The sequence below is a fragment of the Etheostoma cragini genome, chromosome 7 (assembly GCF_013103735.1).
Source record: "Etheostoma cragini isolate CJK2018 chromosome 7, CSU_Ecrag_1.0, whole genome shotgun sequence".
NCBI classification, from domain to species: Eukaryota; Metazoa; Chordata; class Actinopteri; order Perciformes; family Percidae; genus Etheostoma; species Etheostoma cragini.
This window is the reverse complement of record NC_048413.1, coordinates 7,743,437-7,763,032: the sequence shown is the minus strand read 5'-3', so window position 1 is coordinate 7,763,032 and position 19,596 is coordinate 7,743,437. Positions and strand designations below refer to the sequence as shown.

At 39.9% G+C, this 19,596-nt stretch overlaps 3 protein-coding genes across 3 annotated transcripts; 2 read left to right on the top strand and 1 right to left on the bottom strand.

The window, feature by feature from the left end:
* The first annotated feature begins 5,959 nt into the window (after positions 1 to 5,959).
* Positions 5,960 to 9,371, top strand: LOC117947892 (major facilitator superfamily domain-containing protein 4B-like). The gene is made up of 10 exons (XM_034877248.1): positions 5,960 to 6,300; positions 6,405 to 6,603; positions 6,893 to 7,138; positions 7,235 to 7,397; positions 7,562 to 7,677; positions 7,800 to 7,973; positions 8,422 to 8,569; positions 8,660 to 8,730; positions 8,864 to 8,984; positions 9,088 to 9,371. The coding sequence occupies exons 1-10, from the start codon at positions 6,071 to 6,073 to the stop codon at positions 9,192 to 9,194; spliced, it is 1,575 nt and encodes a 524-aa protein (XP_034733139.1). The 5' UTR covers positions 5,960 to 6,070; the 3' UTR covers positions 9,195 to 9,371.
* A 313-nt stretch (positions 9,372 to 9,684) lies between these two features.
* Positions 9,685 to 13,036, bottom strand: LOC117947827 (acidic mammalian chitinase-like). Its single transcript, XM_034877123.1, has 11 exons — positions 12,992 to 13,036; positions 12,773 to 12,802; positions 12,478 to 12,679; positions 12,324 to 12,380; positions 12,063 to 12,228; positions 11,665 to 11,789; positions 11,370 to 11,493; positions 11,031 to 11,216; positions 10,728 to 10,847; positions 10,256 to 10,397; positions 9,685 to 10,154 (listed from the first exon to the last, which is right to left on the bottom strand). The coding sequence occupies exons 1-11, from the start codon at positions 13,014 to 13,016 to the stop codon at positions 9,859 to 9,861; spliced, it is 1,473 nt and encodes a 490-aa protein (XP_034733014.1). The 5' UTR covers positions 13,017 to 13,036; the 3' UTR covers positions 9,685 to 9,858.
* Positions 13,037 to 16,632: 3,596 nt separating this feature from the next.
* Positions 16,633 to 18,430, top strand: LOC117947829 (CMRF35-like molecule 1). The gene is made up of 3 exons (XM_034877133.1): positions 16,633 to 17,069; positions 17,403 to 17,454; positions 17,580 to 18,430. Exons 1-3 carry the CDS (start codon positions 16,646 to 16,648, stop codon positions 17,671 to 17,673), a joined length of 570 nt encoding a protein of 189 aa, XP_034733024.1. The 5' UTR covers positions 16,633 to 16,645; the 3' UTR covers positions 17,674 to 18,430.
* Positions 18,431 to 19,596: the final 1,166 nt, after the last annotated feature.

Here is a 19,596-nt window from a genome sequence, read left to right as displayed (position 1 = left end):
GGGGGGGGAGCGAGTACAGGGGAGAAGGAGAAGAAGGGCAAAGCAAGAGACATCTTATGATAGAAAAGAATAAATCACCATTGTGCTTTTCGTGTCCGGATGTGTGTACAAACATATTACCAGACAGCTGCATGCATGAGTGGTTCTCTCTTCTGCCTCTGACAGAAAAATCCTCAGGAAAAAAAAAATCCTCAATACAGAAATTGGTTTTCCTTTGTGGGCTCTTGAATTCATCACTTGCATTTCATTAAATCCACTGAGGTCGAAAACACTCCATCACGGCATTCAAGTTATTATCTGTGCTGATATACTGACAAAGCATCTCATCCATGAAAATGGGCATGATGGTCGATTTCTATTCCTGTGTTGGCTCTGTCTAAGCCTTCTATACTCAGGAAAACTGTCCTTCACTATCAAACTAATTCTTTGTTATGCTACTTTAGATTAGACTGTTTAGTTAGCTGTCCTCAATAGATTACAATGATTCCTAGAATTACAGCTACATCATAAGGGAGGAGAAACTGTGCTGCAGTGGTAACCTCCACATAAAATATAATACATATTTAATTTGATTCTTTGGAAAAGTTAGGCTCAGACAGTATAATATCTAAAGCTGTTTGTTTGTTATTCGCCTTGAGCTGAATGTTAGAATGAGAAAGAATATTAGAAAAAAGAGCGTTTAGATTTTGCATAATTTTGCATAGTTCATATCATTTAATGTTTTTGGGGTACAGTAGTTTATCATCAGCTTTCTCTTTTCCCAAGGTTTCGACAACAAATGAATCATGTCAGCTGCACTATAGTTCTAGCAATGAATATTGGAATAGTTCTCATCTTCTATAATATTTAACTAAATGTCTTTAGTTAATTTATCCTCCGAACAAAGCAAGCAGTATGAGTTTGTCATCTCAGGTTTCTTTGGCATTTTTGTCTTTCGCTATTTTCTGACATTTTTAGTTGTTTCTTGCTATCATCACTAGTTGCAGCACATTAAAAATGATGTTAGGCACGCAGAACGAAAAAGGTCATGGTCCAAACACAGTGTAGATACGGCGACAAATAATGAATTGGCCACTGATAAACAATTCAGGATAAGACCGAGAGTAACCATCACTTGGTGTATAATTAGCCAACATGTGAGGGAACAACAGATACAGCATCGTATCCATTCATACAGAGTACAGAGTGGGGATTGGTTGACAGAAGCCATTATCTTCAGAGGGCTCCAGATGTGATCGGCTGCTGCGCTTTAGGAATTCTGGGTGGGAATTCCCGATTGAAGTCTTTGGAAAAACATCAACACTCCACTGAACCTAAACTTCTATTTGCATACTATTAAAAGCCTGAAATGTTAGCGAGTAAGGCTTTGCACTTAGTCCAATACACTACAAAACTGAAATGACATTCTGAAAGACCTAATGTGCACACATCAGAATACAGGCGCAGCACTCTTTTAAGATTGAAGATAACTCTGGAGTCTTATCTCTCCTGTGAGACCTTTATCTCCTGCTTTCCAAACCTGTCTTCTAGAAATTACATTTATATACTAGTGATATAGGAAATACATTTTGTTGGAAAACTTGACGCCTTTTTTATCAACATAATTGTAAATGTAGAATGTCTTGTGTTCATTTTCCTTACATTATTTACTCTTGAAAGACAATATCAGCTTGTAGCGACACAAATCTGAAGGTTTTAGCTTACAAGGAATTGTCTGAAATAGGTTTACCTCATTATTTACAAGGTTAACATGAAAATCCAACATTGTAACATTGTAGATATGACAAAAAACACGGACAAGCATAATATATGACCTTCATAGAAGGTTGCTAGTGTACATGATCCAGGCACATAACTGGCAAGTAAAACAAATATCGAAGTAGTTTAAAATATTGGCAAACACAGTGGTGCAATGTAGTTTTGGTAAGCTCAAGTAAACAGTGGTTAAGATGTTACTCGCTACTAAAAATTAGAGTATTTTTATCCGTGTTTTTGCATCTTTGGATGGGTTGTATTTTACTTTTAAAATGCAAAGAGTTTGCCCAGAGGATGCTTCCTAATCTGTTGTATAGAAATGATTTCACATGAAAGTGACGTTTCATTTTCTCTCTCTCTATCTCTCTCTCTCTCTCTCAAATTTCTCTGAATAATTACACTTTGATGAATTTTCTAATCTACTCGTGCACAAAACTTTCCCAAGTGCTTTGGGTTTTAACTGCTCCACTAGCAGCTAGTGTGAAAGCACACAGCCTCGCCGAATAGCTCCGTTTTGCCCTGCAGACAAGTCTGTTTGCATACCACATATCCTTGGCTCTATTTTGGGCCTGAGGGGATGTCTAGGGGGTGCACTGCAGGGCATTTCCATCCAGGGCTGTGGGCACTGACTGGAGAAATGTGGCTATGTGACACATACTTTACTTATTGCTCCAAGTGGAGCATGCATCATATCAAGTTTAGCTACTCCCCTCATGTGTGTTAATGCATATACTGAATCGTGTATGCCTGTTTGACTTGACAAGTAAAACATTCAAACATATTGTCACTTTCTCCTTCTCATAGGCCTTGAAATGTTTATTTTGCTCTCTAACGTTTAATTTAACATACACATTCATGGGCTTATGAAGAAATATATCAGGCTTTGGAGGTATAAGCATGTAAGCCATAGCATTTACAGTACTTCTTTTGCATTTACAGTACTTCTTCTGCATAGCAGCTGGTGCTTTACTCTGCAGACTCACACTGGACCTTTATGAAACAGATGTAACAGAAGATGTACATTTTTTTTTAATCTCATGTAAACATCTGTTTTCCATGCCAGTGAAGTCCATTGTAATTGAATTGAATTGAATTAAATTGAAATCTAAAATAGTAGAGATGGATTGAACACCAGAAAGAAAAAATCTGATTCTGAATCCTGTCACATTGTCCGGGCACTATCTCAGGCCTCTGATTGAGAATTGGCTAAATGTCAGCCTGTGTAGATGCGACATAGAGGAGCAAGTCAAAGCTGTTTTTGTTCACTTTAAACCTGGTTACTGATGTCTTTTCTCTTCATGTGGCTGCCATCAGCAAACCATTTGTCAGACTGAAAAAGGGATGCTGTGTTCTGGCTGTGTTTGAGAGATAGAGAGAGCAACATTATATTTCTAAAGAGGCAAACCTGATTGATTTTGCCTTGAATTGAGGATGAATGCAATACTTTTACCCCATCTAGTGTTGAAACCCTGTGTGGAAAATGCACATTTCTTTTCAAAAAGTGACTTTGATATTTCACTTGGGTGTTTGAGCCTCACTGTGCAGAGGGATTTATGTGCAGAGTTGGACAGTAGAAGACTGTTTTACCACTCATCTACTAAAAGACAAAAATGTATCTGTGCTCACCTGAATGTAGTAGTCATGTGGAAAAGTGTAGCGTGGAAATTACACTGAGAACTGTTCAGTGAAATAGGAGACATCTTGTGTCCTGCAGTTGAAATTTAATTTGTATTATTTCAAAAAACAATGTGTGGAGCAACACAGACTATAAATCCAAGCAGCATCGTATTCTACATTGTGCTCAACAAGTCCTGAGTGTGTAAAACCTCTCAACAAAAATACAATAAAGAAACTTAGGTGGATTACATTTACTTTTATGGAAAATAGCATTTACTTTTTATAATGATCAACTACAAATCCCTCCATATAGTCTCGTGCCTACATACCACCAGACCACTCAGATCCCCCCATCGTGGTATGTTTGCTGTGTCCCTGTAGTGGGGGAAACAAGGCCGGCGACAGGGCCTTTTCTGGAGCGGCTCCTCGGCTCTGGACGAGCCTCCTGGAAGCCATTAGACAGGTTGAGTCTGTGGAGGTTTTTAAGACGCACCTTGAGACCATTTTTTTCTTTTTATCTATGTGTGATTTATGCGTGTATCATACGGTAGGTTTTTATCCTTGTGAAGCACTTTAGTGCAAAGATGGGTTGCTTTTTAAGTGGTATAAATTAAATAAACTTGAAACTTGAAAATGTGCATCAGCTGTACACCTATTGGCTGACTCACTTCCTCAAGTACACCGATTTTCAAGTTTTTTTTTTGTCCCTTGATTAGGGAACACGTACAGTACCTCATCCTGATCAAACCTGTGTGTATAATAATAATAGGTTAATTCACTAAAAGATATCCTGCTACCATATCGAGAAGCTGCTGTTGATTTTTAACACCCACTTGCACACCTCTCAGATCACGTTAGTTGACAATTACCTGGAGAAGTCTTCTTGTGTTGCTGTATCTCCAGAAGAGGAAGCAGATGTTAATGAATGCCTTTTGTATAAACACACATATTTCTCAGGGTTAAGAACCGGTACTACCATCTCCACCTTGCAGGGCATGTTGGCCAATCAGTTACACAGCTTAGCTTGGTAGGCTGTGGGATCATGGCATATGCTCCACTGGGTCAAAAGATAGAGCTACAGGAAATTGTGTCATATTGAAAAACTTCAAACAACTGCCATAGATTTTCATCATACTTGTGTATTTAGAGACAAACAACCTTGCAAAGTAACTAATTGGGTCACTGCAGCAGCAAGATAAGAACCAAGAAAAATGAGATGTATTAAAGATAATTCATTGATTACTGAGAGCATTAAATCACACATTAAAAAACATGTGATCGTCACCATCTTGCAAATATATAATACAAACAACTCAAAAACCTATATAAAAAGTTTAAAGATTCCCAGGTTTGTTAACAAGCCTGTATTGAGATGTCTTTAGTTTCCCCTGTTTCAACCCTGCCGGACGCCCATATTTGGCCACAGCCAGTGCAGCTTTGCTTCTCCCATGCAATCATTGAAAGGATTAGGTAAGTCCTTTCTTTTCTTTTTTAAAGATTCTTTTTGGGGCGTTTTAGGCCCTCCTTTCCACAGGACAGATGAAGACATGTAAGGGGAGAGAGGGGGGGGAATGGCAGGCAGCAAAGGGCCGCAGGTCGGAGCCGAACCCGTGGCCGCTCTGTCGAGGAGCAAACCTCCACACACTAACGCCGAGCTAACTTGGCCACAAGTCCTTTCCTTTATTCATACCACTGAGGGCCAAGTGATACAACGTAAATGTAATTAAAAAAGAACAAATTCCATAGAACATTCAAAGTGCAAGAATTGCAAATATCGAAATCATGCAGTAGCCTTGATATGCACAGTATCTGTTTCTCACCAGGTTAACATCTATTCTCAAATAGGATCAAGCTAAATATTGTAGTGTCATATCATTGCATATATTATCCTGAATGGCCTTTCGGAACTTTAGACTGACCCACACACACATGCTGGCAAGAAAGGAAATTCAAGGACAAGAAGAAGATACAAGACTGACCAAAAGACATTGCCATCCATCGAGCAACATCACTACTAGCAGCTAAAAAGAGAGAATAAATAATTAGAAACATTGTGGGCAAACATACATATACATAGTTTGCACACAAGACTGGATGAGAAGAAAGGAAGTGATGTTGACCTTAGTTTTATAATAAATGATAAATGATAATAAATGTTAGATTCACTGATTAACACCTTGCTTTTCATATAGAATTCCAAATAGTAAAATTAATTTATCTTTATTTTAATGACAGATTGCATCTCATGTCAGTGTCCAGTCTTCTTTTACAATAAGCGCCACAAGGTTGTCCAGGTATGAAAGAAAAGACAACTTGTCCATATTTGTCATTGATCCTGAATGATACATTGTCCATTGATAGGGTTAGTAGTGCCATAACACATAAATGCACACTTTCTGGTAGCATTTCAACACAGATTCTTTTTCATTGCTAATCATTGACACAATTCAAATGCTCATATTATTTTTGGAAGAAACTCCCCTTCATCCATTAACTAAAGAGGACATCCTTTTCAGTTAAGCAATCCAAAGAGGAGGTCGCTAAATGCTTTTAAATAAACTCGTCATGAAACCACAAAAAACATCCACAAAGCTTCACGGGCTGCTCCCACATGTTGAGATTGTAACACTTGGTAACAAAAGGTCCTTGGCAGTCGGTTTTACTGAGGTACATCTATCTTAACTGCACTCTGGTCGAGATGTTTGTGGATGAACGGATTGTGACTCTGTTTAAGAGGAATGCCCATCACACACTGACCTACTGGAGTGTTTTCTTCAGCTTTGGACTCTGCATTGCTTTCCTTGGACCTACAATTTTGGACTTGCAATGTCAAACAAAGTCAACACTTAGTCAGATTACTTGGGTATTCTTTGCCCAGCAGTTCTGCTTGTTGATTGGCAGCTCTATTGGTGGTATTTTCAAGAGGACGTAAGTATCATCCCCCCAGACTCAGCTGTGCATGTGTATGGTGTGCATGAATAAAAGATGTGGCCGTGATCATAACCGTTTTGGTCTCTTTTCTTTTTTTAAAGGTTGTTCAGTGCTCTTGCTGCCCTATTTGTCTCTGCTCTCACCATCTCTGTAATATTTGCCATCATCCCTCTGTGCAATAATGTTCTCGTGCTTGCCGTTGCCATGGCTGTGTCTGGGTTTGCGATGGGCATCATTGACACCATCGCTAACATCCAATTGGTGGCCATCTATCAGAGGGACTCGGCGGTTTTCTTACAGGTGAAAAAGCCTGTAGTACCCGTACCTTATCTGTAGAAAAATGCATGTATATGTAATGATAGCACTTGCATTCAATGATTAGTTAATAGCAGATTCAGAGATAACATAAAGTTAGTTAATTATGTTAAATTAGAGAAGTTTGATTTGTCTTTCTCCACACATGTTAACATCCATAATGTTCTACACGCTATGTTAAGTAGGTTTGTTTTCTCAAGATATGAGCCAATACATATATTATAAAAAGCACAGTAAATCATGTCTCTGGCTTTTGCCTTCTACAATTCTTCAGGCTCTTCATTTCTTCATTGGATTCGGAGCCCTGGTGAGCCCACTGATTGCTGATCCTTTTCTCTCAGAGATGGGCTGTGGGAATCACACAGAGAATGGGACAGAGATCATGCATCATTTCAGGAACGTGCTGAGAAACAGTCCGATTGCAGAGCACAACATAACTCAGAGCAACCTGCCATATCAAGAGGGGGTGAAAGAGGAGTCCAATGTGCACTATGCCTTCTGGATCATGGCGCTTCTCAATGTAAGACACTGAACAGATGTACAGTAGCAGATGTGTAACTTTCTTTCTAAGTTTTACATTTTAGTTGAAGTGAAAATAACATTTGTACACCCTCAGCTACCCGTGCCCATTGCAGTCCTCTTCCTGATGTATCGGGAGCAGCTGATCCCATGCTGCCCCAGCGGCACTCCTCGTCTTCTGGACAAAGATGAACTAGCAATGGAGAACCAGCAGGGGGCAGAGGTCTCTGACGTGGAGCAGGAGGAACATGAGGCTGGAGGTAAGATGTGGAAGAAGTGATTTTCTTTTACAGGACTTTTGTTTCAAGATGAATGATGCATATTTTATTCAGTGGGTTTCAGTTGGTTTATAGGGGGAGAAATCACAATAAATGTCATTTTGTGTGCTACAATCTGTCATTTGTGACCTTACCCTCTGTCACAGGTCATAAGAATATCTTTAGCTGCTGTCAGAATGATAACCTGCGTGGGCTGCCAGTATCCTTCTTTATGATTCATATCCTCGGTGGGATGGTGCTCTTCATGACCGATGGTATTGTGGTGAGTGAGGGCTGCAGATAAATAATTTGGTGTGCATTTTCACATAAAATTGTCTGAATGCATGCAAAATCTGCTTTGCATATAACTCTAACACTATAATATAATTCGCCTTTTCCTTTCAGGGTGCATATGCCGGTTTTGTCTACACCTACGGTGTGTCACCACCTATATTGTTGCCTAATAAGACAGCGGGTTACCTGGCCAGTATCTTTTGGGCAGCCATCACTGCAGGACGTCTGTTGTCCATTCCTCTCTCGTACCGTTTCCAGCCTGTAAGACTGCTCATGTTCAACCTGGTAAGGCCATAAAACATATAGAAAGGCATCACATTTCCCATAAACAGTGCCTGAAATGGACCAGTACTCATCAGTTCTGAGTACCAGCAATTCACATTTTTGTCCACATGAGTACCCTTACTTCTAAATGTCTTATTTTTAGACTGATATTTATACAAGAATAGGCTATATCTAATGATTTGTTGAGTAGATCCATGCAATGCTATGGGAAATATAGATATTCAGCAAACCCATATAGCCCAAATTAAATTATCCTTTGTTTCATAACCACACAGATGTACTTATGAATATAAATATTTCCAAGACACATGTGATGATCATGTGATGGAACTGAGTTGGGTCATTGGCACCTTTTTTTGGAATGATTCAGGCATGATAGATGAGACATGCACAATTAAACTTGGAGGTCAAACACTTAATTGATAATACTCTCTTTTTGTGTCTACAGGCAGCTGCCATTGTTACGGTCTTGATGCTGCTTATATTCTACACCAGCAGCACCTTTCTGTTTGCCGGGACATTTCTTTGTGGGCTTTTCCTCAGCAGCATATTCCCCTGTATGCTCGCCTATACCGAAGACATCCTTGATTATCAGGGTAACAAAGTGTTTACAGCAAAATACATATAACACAGTAATAGAATCATAGCAAGGAGAGGAAATAAACCATGCATTTCTGTTTTTGCAGGGTGTGCAACGTCCGTCCTGGTGACAAGTGCAGGGATGGGAGAGATGGTTATGCAGGTTCTGGTTGGCTCAGTAAGACTATCTTCAATATTGTAGAAAAAGAGAATGTGCAGAAGTGTGAGAAATATGCTTATAACTGCAGAAACAAGCCCAGTGGAGATTTAGATTTGTGTTCAGCAGTTTAATGTTCCTATCTCATCCTCAGATTATCCAGGCCCAAGGCAGCTACAGCTTCCTGCTGTGTGGAATGATAATCGGCTGCCTTGGTTTTATCCTCTTTATTGGTCTCCTGCTGTTCCACCGAATGCATAGAAATTACCTCACAGGTACAGTATCAACCAAAACACTCACACACTGCTGCCTAAGGTTTGTTTTCATTCATTTCACACTCATCATTCCCCTTTTTATACTCCCTCTGCATCCCAACAGGAACAACAAAAAAGTCAGCCATGCAGGAGGAACCAGCAAAAGAAGAGAATGGATGTGGCAAAACAGAACAGAAAGAAGAGACAGAGAGCAGCCGAGAGGGGCATTAGCAGTGCTTGGTCCTCTACTGGCGGTCCTAGGGGATGTAGTATTACAATATTCTATCCTCAAAGATGAAGGATCAAAGATGTTTTACCAAAGGATAGTGAATGAACATTTTACCGATGTACTTTTATTTAGCTGGAAATTACATATTTGCAAAGTAGATAATATGCTACTGTTACAGGTTCAAGTTTAAACTCTTAGATCTTGTGAATCACTGACAGTGTTCATCAAATTGTGGTTTGGTGTTCTGTTTTATATAGCATCAGCATTCAAAATGTACAATACAAGGATTATGATCACCTGTAGGATACTTCTGTTTAAATGGTTTTCTATTGACGTTTTAACTGTAATCTTGTGTTTTCATTCTGTTTTATGAGTTTTTGCATATTGTTTGGCACATGTACATGGAATGCATATGAACACAGTGTAGTTTGGTACTAATACTGGGACAATTCTGCATTTTAAAAATGACAACAAATGAAAAAAAACACAAGCAACCATTCAAATGTTTATTTTCTTGGCTTTCAAAGAGGAGAGCGTCAGGTTTTACATTGTTAACCATCCTAAGCAGAAGGAACGATTTTGTTCTAGAAGTTAGCCCTTGAGAACAAAGAACAACTGTAAAACAGAGTCATCTAGCCTTTGAACAATCAATATATGACTTCAGCTTTAGGACCAGTTGCAACAAGAACAGGACGCGTCAAAGACCAGACCAGAAGCGCAGTTCTCAAAGTAGGTTTTGCCGCTGCTGCAGTTGTAAAATTGGTTCTTGTTTGTTGGGTTGGGGTACATGCCGTTGGCCTTTCCAACGCAGAAACTACTGTCCATGCCGCTGGTGCCCGAAGCCCCACCAGAGGAACTGCTACCGCCACTGGAGCCTCCGCTGGAGCTGCCTCCAGAGCTGCCTCCGGGAGTTGTGCTCACTCCTGCGATTGGAGGAAGGGGAGTGGCTGGAGGGGTGCAGGCTGAAAAACACCACAAATGTATTATTTAAAAAAATGTTGTGAGAACACTGTGAGAACACTGTGTTCAACGTTGTTCACCAATGATGAAGTGCAAGTCTTACATGCTTGTTCCAGATTGAGGCCCTTTTTAAGAACATTAATCAGTGGGTATTTTCCCTGGTTGCAGAAAGTGCCCATGTAGTCGTCCATGTCAAGGGTCCACACCATGGCACCTCCAAAGTTACTCTTTGTCAGCCAGTCAACCTACAGACAGCCAGCAGGAGGTGTTGTAGTACAGCATTTTCAGTACAAAAAACACACATGGCAACTTCATCCAAAGACCTTGATGCAGTGTTTGATGATAACTGCAGCATGACCCCACATACAGAAAAAAAAGGGATCAAATAAAAGACATTCTAATAAATGTGCTCCTGTCACATTCTGCTGTAGCACAGAGGGAGAACTTTCACATTTATTTATATTAATACTTAATAAAGTCTTGACAGTTTATGGTGATTGGGAAACATTTAGCTCTGAGGTACAACAGATTGGCCTGTCAAACGGTAAAACAAACAATCTGTGCAGTTCTGTTACCTTGATCTGGAAGCTCTTCATGTTGTCATAGCCCACCCACTGGTTTCCCTTGTAGGCATATGGCACATCCTGGGCCTGGTTCCAAACCTCAGTAGCTCCATTTTTCAAAAAGCCGCAGATCTGTAATTTCACAAAGCAGTTCATTAATGCCTAGCCTAGAAACTCATTCGCTTCTTCATCTGGAGTCTGTGCCACGATGATAAACCATCCTGCTCTGTTGTCAAGCACACAAATGAATATTAACTAACACTGAACCACCATCAGCATTCAAGCTGACGTTGTTACGATAATGACAAAGCGTACCTCAAAGTAAGCAAGCTCTCCCGCCTCTTGTGTGTACTTTCCTGGAGTTCCAGCGCCAGCAATAGGTGCACCAACACCATGGTTAGCAGGGTTCCTAAGAGTGAATGTGTTTCCGTATGTAGGCAAACCAACAATAAGCTTCTCAGCTGGGGCTCCCTGGCTCTTCCAGTAGTTCATGGCATAGTCCTGAAACAAAGGAAATGTACGTGGCTCTGGAACTAGATAGCTTTTGTAAATGCTTGTGAATGTTTGTAAGCTTGCAGACTGCAGGTGTATTCGTTGCACAAGCCCAGTTTTAGTGAACTGAAACTCTGTTTGTGAGGATGGTCAAGTACTCACCACATTGAAATAGATGAAGCCACCCTGGTCCTCAGGGCCTTTGAACAGAGGACTGCACTCGCCAGTCATGGGGTCCCAAGAGCCATGGAAGTCATATGTCATCACGTTGATCATATCCAGGGCCCTGGGGGGCAAAAAACAAGAGGGGAAGAGGTTACCACAGCAACCTTAACAAGCATATATTAATCAATTTGAACTTGAAGGGGAAAATTTGGTTTTGTTCCGTTCATCTGTAACTCATTATGTTGTGGTGGATAAGACTGGGCGCACCACACATGTTGTTTCAAGTGCTTACTGGCCAAGCTTGGGAATCTGATAAGCAGAATCAATGGTGTCCTTTCCAGCCGACACAGCAGCAGACATCAGGAGACGAGCCTTGTTGCTCTGCTTGGCCTCATTCTCAAAGGCAGCTCTCATCTCCTGTTGAATGTCAACAAATATCAAATGTTTTGTGTAAAATGAAATCCAGTGTTAATAATCCTTGCTTTGTAACATGGTCAGGTTGTGGGTTGTTTTGCTTTTATGTGTATTTTTATTCAGCACAGGGCAAGTGGAAACCCTGCAGGGATTTAATGTAAAATCCAAGGCAACCTTAAGCAATTATATTTGGTATTGTATGTGAAAATATTTATTCTGTATTGGAAAAAACAATTAACCACAAACTGAGTGGTAAACCGGACAGAGCAAACAAACCTCCAGGAAAACAGAGTAGTACTGCTTGTCCTGAGGAGAGCCTCCTCTGTTGGCTGGATACTCCCAGTCAATGTCAAGCCCATCAAACTCATACATCCTCAGGAATGAAATAACCGAGTTGATGAAGGTCTGACGGTTGGCAGGGCTCAACACCATTTGTGAAAAACTAATGTGGGAACAGAAGTGATTGTGTTAAAAAAATACCAGAACATCTCCACTATTTAAAATGCTGTGTCTGCAGATATTTGGAGAGTAACTCACCCTGAAGAGCCAAAGTTCCATCCTCCAACAGACAGAAGAGTCTTCAGGTTGCCATTCCTGCCAAGAAACAAGACATTTTCATGTTTTTTTACATTCCTCATTACGTAATTCCCTTTTCTTTCCAAAATGAAAGAGACATGTTTCTGCAACTCACTTGTTCTTCAGGGCGTTGAACTGACTGTAAAGCTCCACGTCGTTCCACTCATAGGTGGCCAGTTGGTTGTTCTTTATGGTGGCGAAGGCATACAGAAGATGGGTACACAGGCATGGGTCGATGTCATTGGGCATAAATATGGTTGGAGGTGGTCTGTACTGTGCCCAGTTTGTGAAGTAGCATGACAGTATGAAGGCGGAGCCTTTGATTCGAAAGAAATGAATTATTGATGGACCAAACATGTATTGCAATGCGATTTCTGACCATAAAAAGAAAATGAAACGTGCACACTTACCGAGCTGCGCATGCAGTAGCAAGGCCACGGCTGTAAAATTAAACGCCACATATTATCTTCAAGCAAAAAAACATTTACTGGAAAAAGTGCTTCAAATTCCCCTTACAAAAGTGGATGCAACACATTTTTCATCCAAATCGCTGAAATAGCAATTACCAGAAGACTATGTGCTCCACATACAAGAGACAAACGTTTGAAAATACAGAAGCATGGACTTACCCGTCACAAACAGTATTTTGCCCATGTCTACCTTGTACAAGGAGGTCACCTAACAGATACACTCACTTTTATACACTCTCAGTTTGCTCAAACTTAACAAAACTGGAACGTGGGCCAAAAGGGTGTTCATTTGCTTAAGATTGTTTCAGAGACGATAATCAAAAGTGTTCACTCAAAGAGTAATATATGATTACTTATCACATTTGCAGGCGTGTTTTCACCACAGGCTCACTTTCTCCTTGTGTGAAGGACTCATTTGTCCAAACCAAAAGCAAACACAATGCAGAAAATATGCATGAGGCTTTGTTTCAAAAGTCACACAAAATACAATATTTAAGTACAAGTATCCCATTTTTTTGCATTACGCATCAGCCTTTTATGCCTGCCAAAAGTGTAATAAACATTCTCATCTTGTAGCAGAAAGAGAAACATTTAATTTTAAAAGTGGGGTATCTATGCATGCACAGCAAAACAAGGGGAAAGACAAATGTTTGTTGATATGATTAAAGTACATAAATACATGATATCTTATCAAATATGTCTTTCATATTGCACAGTAAATTAGCTGTCTGTTCAGCGGTGACATAACACATTAGAAGTCAACTCGCATAAACAACAGGAAACAGTGCCTTTGAAAAACCTCTCAGACTGAAGATATGTGATAATGAATGTGTCTGACAGCTCCCATCATGCTGAGAAGAGGATCGTGATATGTCATAACGAAGGATTTACAATGAAATCAAAAGCATTCACACAGTAAACAGAGAACTTATCTAATCATTTCACCTCCATTATGATGCAGCCTTCTTTATCTTTAATAGTTTATATAATATTTAAAGAAAGATATGCTGGTAACAGCGGAAAAAAAACATCTTGGCTGAGCTGAAGCTGAGAGTACTGCCGTTCCTTTTCCAAAACAACGTCTTTTTGTCATGACGCCTAACAAAAACTGAAAAAAGGACGTCAAACAAATATACAAAAACCTAACGACAGATTTTTTTACAACCGGTGAAAGTGAAAAACAGTCCATTTTAAGTTTTCATCAAGGTCATTTCATCATCTCAGGAAAGTTTTGGTACTTTCCTCGAGGTGCAAATCAAAGACTAATCACATATCATAAATGTACTTAAATTATACATCTGCTCAGTTCAAAATAAAAGAATGCTAACAGTGTGACCTCATCCAATAGCAGCCTGAATATTCACTAAGAAACCAAAGTGGTAGAAGCTATGTTTCTGTGCCACAATTCTCAAATAAAACTACCCTAAGCACATGTTTAATAGGTTAACGAGGCAGTAGTTATAAGATAGGTTTTGAAAAACAGAAATGTGGCTGTGGGAGACGTAACCTTCATGCCTTGTCCACTCAGCACCAACATGCATCTGTTTTTTTCCTGTGCACTGGCTCAGAGGAAAGGTCATTTCCAGCTTTAACCTACAGTAAACTCAGGGAATCTCTTCATCCATGCCATTAGAAATGAGTAAAGAACTGATAACTGGGCTGTTAAGTTCTTAGTTTGTTGCAAAGAGTAATGTTTTAGAATATGGGAGATGAAGTTCATTGTGATCCTGTTGGGAAAACACATGCCAGTCTACCTAAATGTGTTCATGTAGTAATCTCACACATCCGCTCTCTGGCACAATCAGCTCAGATTACACAGCCATAATACACCTTGTGGTGTATGTTATACAATTATTTTCCTCACTAAAAAATGTTGTTGGTTGTTGTTGTAAATATTACAGAACAGCAATACGTTCGCTTTCACTGAAACAGACAAAATGAAACATAGAGCCAACGCATGTCTGCTGGACTGAACTTCACCACAGAACAAAGCAAAGTCAAACACTGTGATAATGTAATATGGACATGAAATGAGGAAGCCAACGGACAGAAATCTGAAGGCATAATCTTTTATGATAATGATTGGCATCAGTTACATCATTATTAAGCCATTAAAAATGTACAGTGGTGCAAAAGGGCAAGTAGATGAATACAAAAAGCCTGCAGAAGTACTCAGATAAACGCAGTGGACCTGAAGCAATGGGGCGATAGATAGATAGATAGACAGATAGATAGACAGAGAGAGAGATAGATAGATAGAAATATAGGTATAGATAGATTGATTTATGGATGGATGGATGAACAAATAGATATTTGATGGATGATGGATCGATGGATGAATGAATAGATAGACAGATGGATGGATGGATGGATGAATAGATAGATAGATAGATAGATAGATAGATAGATAGATAGCTGGATAGATAGCTGGATTGATGGAATAATGGATAGATAGATAGATAGATAGATAGATAGATAGATAGATAGATAGATAGATAGATAGACAGACAGACAGACAGATAGATAGATACATAGATAGATAGACAGACAGACAGACAGACAGACAGACAGACAGACAGACAGACAGACAGATAGATAGATAGATAGATAGATAGATAGATAGATAGATAGATAGATAGATAGATAGATAGAAAATGGAAACCCTGCCACCTCCTCATTTGATTTTCTTAATGCAGTCTTAATTCACTTTCTTTCTTTATAAAGTACATTAACTAAGAATAGATCCCCAGCTGATAGACACTGTACTAACGTATCATGTCCTGCGACAGTCTGGCCTTTAGTGCCACCTGCTGTTTAAGTAAATAAACTGGCCTTACAATCGAAGGTGCTCTAAGCGATGTCACGCGTGTTTTAGGCTACATGTGTTGTCACATACGGCACACATCTCCTCACTATCCGCGAGCTGCCTGTACCCCGGAACACGCTGTAAAAAAACACGGTCTCTGTAGACAGCCCAGGGTCTACAAACGGCCACAAAACTAAACTGTGCCCACCTGCACCACCAAGCATGCACACACAGTGTTCCAGCGTTCCAGCCAATAACCGACCACAAGGATTTGGGGGTGGGGGTTGGGGTTTGGTGCGCGGAAGCACGGAAGGGAGGGGCATGGGGCAGGATGAGGAAGTGGGAGGGGCAAACTGGTCTAATTTTGCTTGAAAATACTTTGAACGTCAACAAGAAGTAACGTCAGCCAACATCGCTTAGAGCACCTTTAAGTATCCCACACAGATGGACATGATACACTACACAGTAGAAAGATGTACGTGCTGTGAGATCCAAATATGAATGCTCATACAAACATTAGCCTACGCAAAGGAACAATGGTAAAACCCCATGAATCACCCAATTGCACAGCCTTACGACACGGGAGAAATAAGAGGAAGCATTGCACACTTTTGTTTCCCATTGTTCTTTCAGTTCCAATCATAACGACTGCAGGGATGGGCCTTGGCTTCTTCAATGGTAACAGCAGCTTTTTATTTATGTATTTATTAATTTATTTGCTTATTTAAAAGGGACAATCCACATCAATTGACATTTTTTTGTTTACACTCAAACTGTGAATGTGACACAGTTAGCAAAAAAAGCTCATTTCCATCTGTAGTCCGTGGGCAGATCAACACAGCAACATATGCCATTAATACAAAAAGAATGTAAGAGAGACACAAAGTAAATCAATAAAGGGTAAGAAGAGAAAAGACAGGGGGACCAAAATAAAAAATAAGTACTGTACATAGAACGGCAGTACCTAGGATGAAACAGCTACAGCTTCAAAATACTGTAGCTGTGTAATGGCAAAGAAATCTGTAAACAATGGTTATCAACTTGTGTTTTTTTACATTTTCACAGGTCCAGCTCTCTTTCTCTTTTGGCTAACAAAGCATGTGGTGGATTCAGGCCAGTTGTCAGCTCCCATGGTGGTTACAGGAGCAAACGGAGCATCTGTGGCTGTCTCTTGTCAGTACGTGCTTCAGTTTAAAGAATACCCAAAGTACTGGTGCAAAGGAGCATTCTATGAGCTGTGTCGCATAGTGGTGAGAACCCCAGGGGAGGAACATAGTGACAGAAGCTCCATTGCAGATGATAAGGATGCAGGAGTCTTCACTGTGACTATGTCTTCTCTCAAAGAAAGCGATCAGGGTATGTACTGGTGTGTCATTGCCAGACATGGAAAGAACGTCTACACTGGTGTCAGTCTCCGCGTCTCCCACACAGGTATGCCTCAGCTGCATGTTAACTCAGACACTGCATCAAACGTGAGACAGTGCCTTTTTTTTTTACCCAGAATAACAAAAGCTCACATAACTGACTCTAACTTGTCAGCTAAAACTGACTCAAATCATGTTATCTGCCTTAAATAGGTTTTTGTTCTTGTTGTTGACATGTTCTTAATGGCTTATTTTAATGTGCATATGAAGCCAAAAAGAATTTTCCATATTATGGACAAGAAGTCTAACCTACTACCTACTAGTAGCTTACATAAACATAGTTTCTAGGAGATTAAATTGTCAGTAATTCATTAAGAAGAATTGATTTTCTATTCCACAGTAATGACCACAACCGCCACTCCATTACTGACACTGGAACAAGAGGAAATAAGGTCAGCTGACTCTACAGGGACACCATAGTGTCACAACAGTTAATATGATTAAATAAATAAACATATGGAATTATATGCCACAAATGTGATTCTAATCCCCATTTTTTTATGTTTGTTTAAACTAGTTGGTGGGCAACTCTGCGTTGGATCCTCTTTATTTTAATGTTGAGTTGTTTGGCATCAACACACTTGGCTGCGTGGAGGATGTCTAGGATTTAAAGTCATGAGTGAATTATAAACTTATTCATATACTGAGGCTGCAAAACAATTCTTCCAGTGGACATGTGTGTCCAGTGTGACATTCCAGTGTGTTAATTAAACTAAGAAATAAACTAAGTGAAAAAGTGGCTGTCTGCCTCTTTTTTCTCGCTATATAAATGATTAAAACCTGATTAATTTTGGTGCCAGAGCATAAAATAACTTTGGGCCCAACTTTTGAATATCCAATCATTTTAAAAGATTAGCACCTCTGGAGAAATTATGCTCTTGGCTTTCATCTAATTTGGTTGCAGATGTTGTATGGACCGTCACAGAGGTTGACTTTTTACATTTAACCACAAGTTTCTAGGCATTTTATAAAAATCTGAAAGTAATTCTGGAAAAAAACACCTTCACGTATAAAAACACAAAATGTGGACAAAAGTTGAATGGTGGTGATTTCCTGCTCAATTTCTTTGTTAATCTTAGAAAGGATTACAGAGGTAGATAAGGTTTCTTTAGATAGGATTATGGGATACCTACAGCTGCCATGGTGTTTTTCTGTTTATGCAAACTGGGATTCGTGGTTGCAATCGGTCACAGCCCGGCCCTCAAACTGGGACCAAAATGGGAGGCATAAAGGTATAAAAACTAACAAAGTAATTAATTTACTACAAAATAACCAAAAGAAGTCCAACAAATAGATTGCAAGAAACTGTAATGTCAGTAGGGTAAAGAGAGGATGAGCAAAAATGTGTTGCATGGAATGTTGTGATGTTAAAACAAGGAACAGAACCCAAAGGCCACAACACAGAGGTGTTTGAGGTGAGAAAGCTTGCCAAGGACTAGCTGCGGCTCTGGTTTATATGCATATCCCATGTCCCATGCCACTGATTACCCTCCAAGAGCTCTGCCGCCCTGGAGACACAAAGCAAAGCAACAGAAAAGCAAACCAAGCAAAGTGTCTGTCCCAAATCAAACTTAATTATAGTCAAATTCAACTGAAAAAGTGGCATATCAAATCCTCTAAAAGACGCAGTGGTGGGGGCGGTCTACAGCTCACCTTGTGGAGCATGCGCCCCATGTGGGCTCAGTCCTTGCCAGCGGCCCAGACTCGAATCCAACCTGAGTCCCTGTCCTGCATGTCATACCCCCTCTCTCTCCCCCATTTCCTGTCTCTCTTCAGCAGACGTAGAGGGAACCCCCTGATAAAAACATCTTCTTTCAGTGTGGAAGAGGCAGTGGTGTCATGCAGATTTTACTACCCTGCTGGTTGTAGATGCATGATGTTGGACACTTGCTGTATGTCTGTTGCTTTTAGAGAACAGCATTTATTATCAGTTTTATTAGCCACACCTTATTACTGTGAAGCATGTAATGTTCAGGTTGTATGTGCCAGAGAGGCACTGGAAAGGTGTTGTAATGGATTGCTTTATAGGTTGTTTTTGATATTACGTCTCCTTCATGCATGTACATGAGGGTGGACAAAACATTCAAAACAACTTTGAGGTCTATTTCACAGCATGGCACTTTGATTCGTCATAGCAGGACTAGCACAGGTGTTACACAACAAGTTCCTTATTACATTACATGGTATTTAGCTGACACTTTTATTTGGAAAATACACTTCCAAAGCGACTTACAATTGCTAAATGTATAAGCAGTTGCACTCCTCTGGAGCAACTAGGGGTCAAGTGTCTTGCTTAAAGACACATTGGTTGATGCATTGCAACGGGAATCAAATCCAGGTCTCTCACAACAAAGGCATGTGTCATATACAGTGGTATGAAAAAGTGTTTGCCCCCTTCCTCATTTCCTGTTCCTTTGCATGTTTTTCAAACTTAAGTGTTTCGGAACATCAAACCCATTTAAACAATAGTCAAGGACAACACAAGTAAACACAAAATGCAAATTGTAAATGAAGGTGTTTATTATTAAAGGTGA

Coding starts and splice junctions, on each gene's coding strand:
- LOC117947892 (XM_034877248.1), top strand. CDS start 6,071: ATGTTTGTGGATGAACGGATTGTGACTCTGTTTAAGAGGAATGCCCAT. Junction 7,398..7,561: donor GGAGGAACATGAGGCTGGAG/GTAAGATGTGGA, acceptor CCTCTGTCACAG/GTCATAAGAATATCTTTAGC. Junction 7,974..8,421: donor GACTGCTCATGTTCAACCTG/GTAAGGCCATAA, acceptor TTGTGTCTACAG/GCAGCTGCCATTGTTACGGT.
- LOC117947827 (XM_034877123.1), bottom strand. CDS start 13,016: ATGGGCAAAATACTGTTTGTGACGG. Junction 12,680..12,772: donor GCTACTGCATGCGCAGCTCG/GTAAGTGTGCAC, acceptor TTCGAATCAAAG/GCTCCGCCTTCATACTGTCA. Junction 10,398..10,727: donor TGAAGAGCTTCCAGATCAAG/GTAACAGAACTG, acceptor GGCTGTCTGTAG/GTTGACTGGCTGACAAAGAG.
- LOC117947829 (XM_034877133.1), top strand. CDS start 16,646: ATGGCAAAGAAATCTGTAAACAATGGTTATCAACTTGTGTTTTTTTAC. Junction 17,070..17,402: donor TCTCCGCGTCTCCCACACAG/GTATGCCTCAGC, acceptor TCTATTCCACAG/TAATGACCACAACCGCCACT. Junction 17,455..17,579: donor CTGGAACAAGAGGAAATAAG/GTCAGCTGACTC, acceptor TGTTTAAACTAG/TTGGTGGGCAACTCTGCGTT.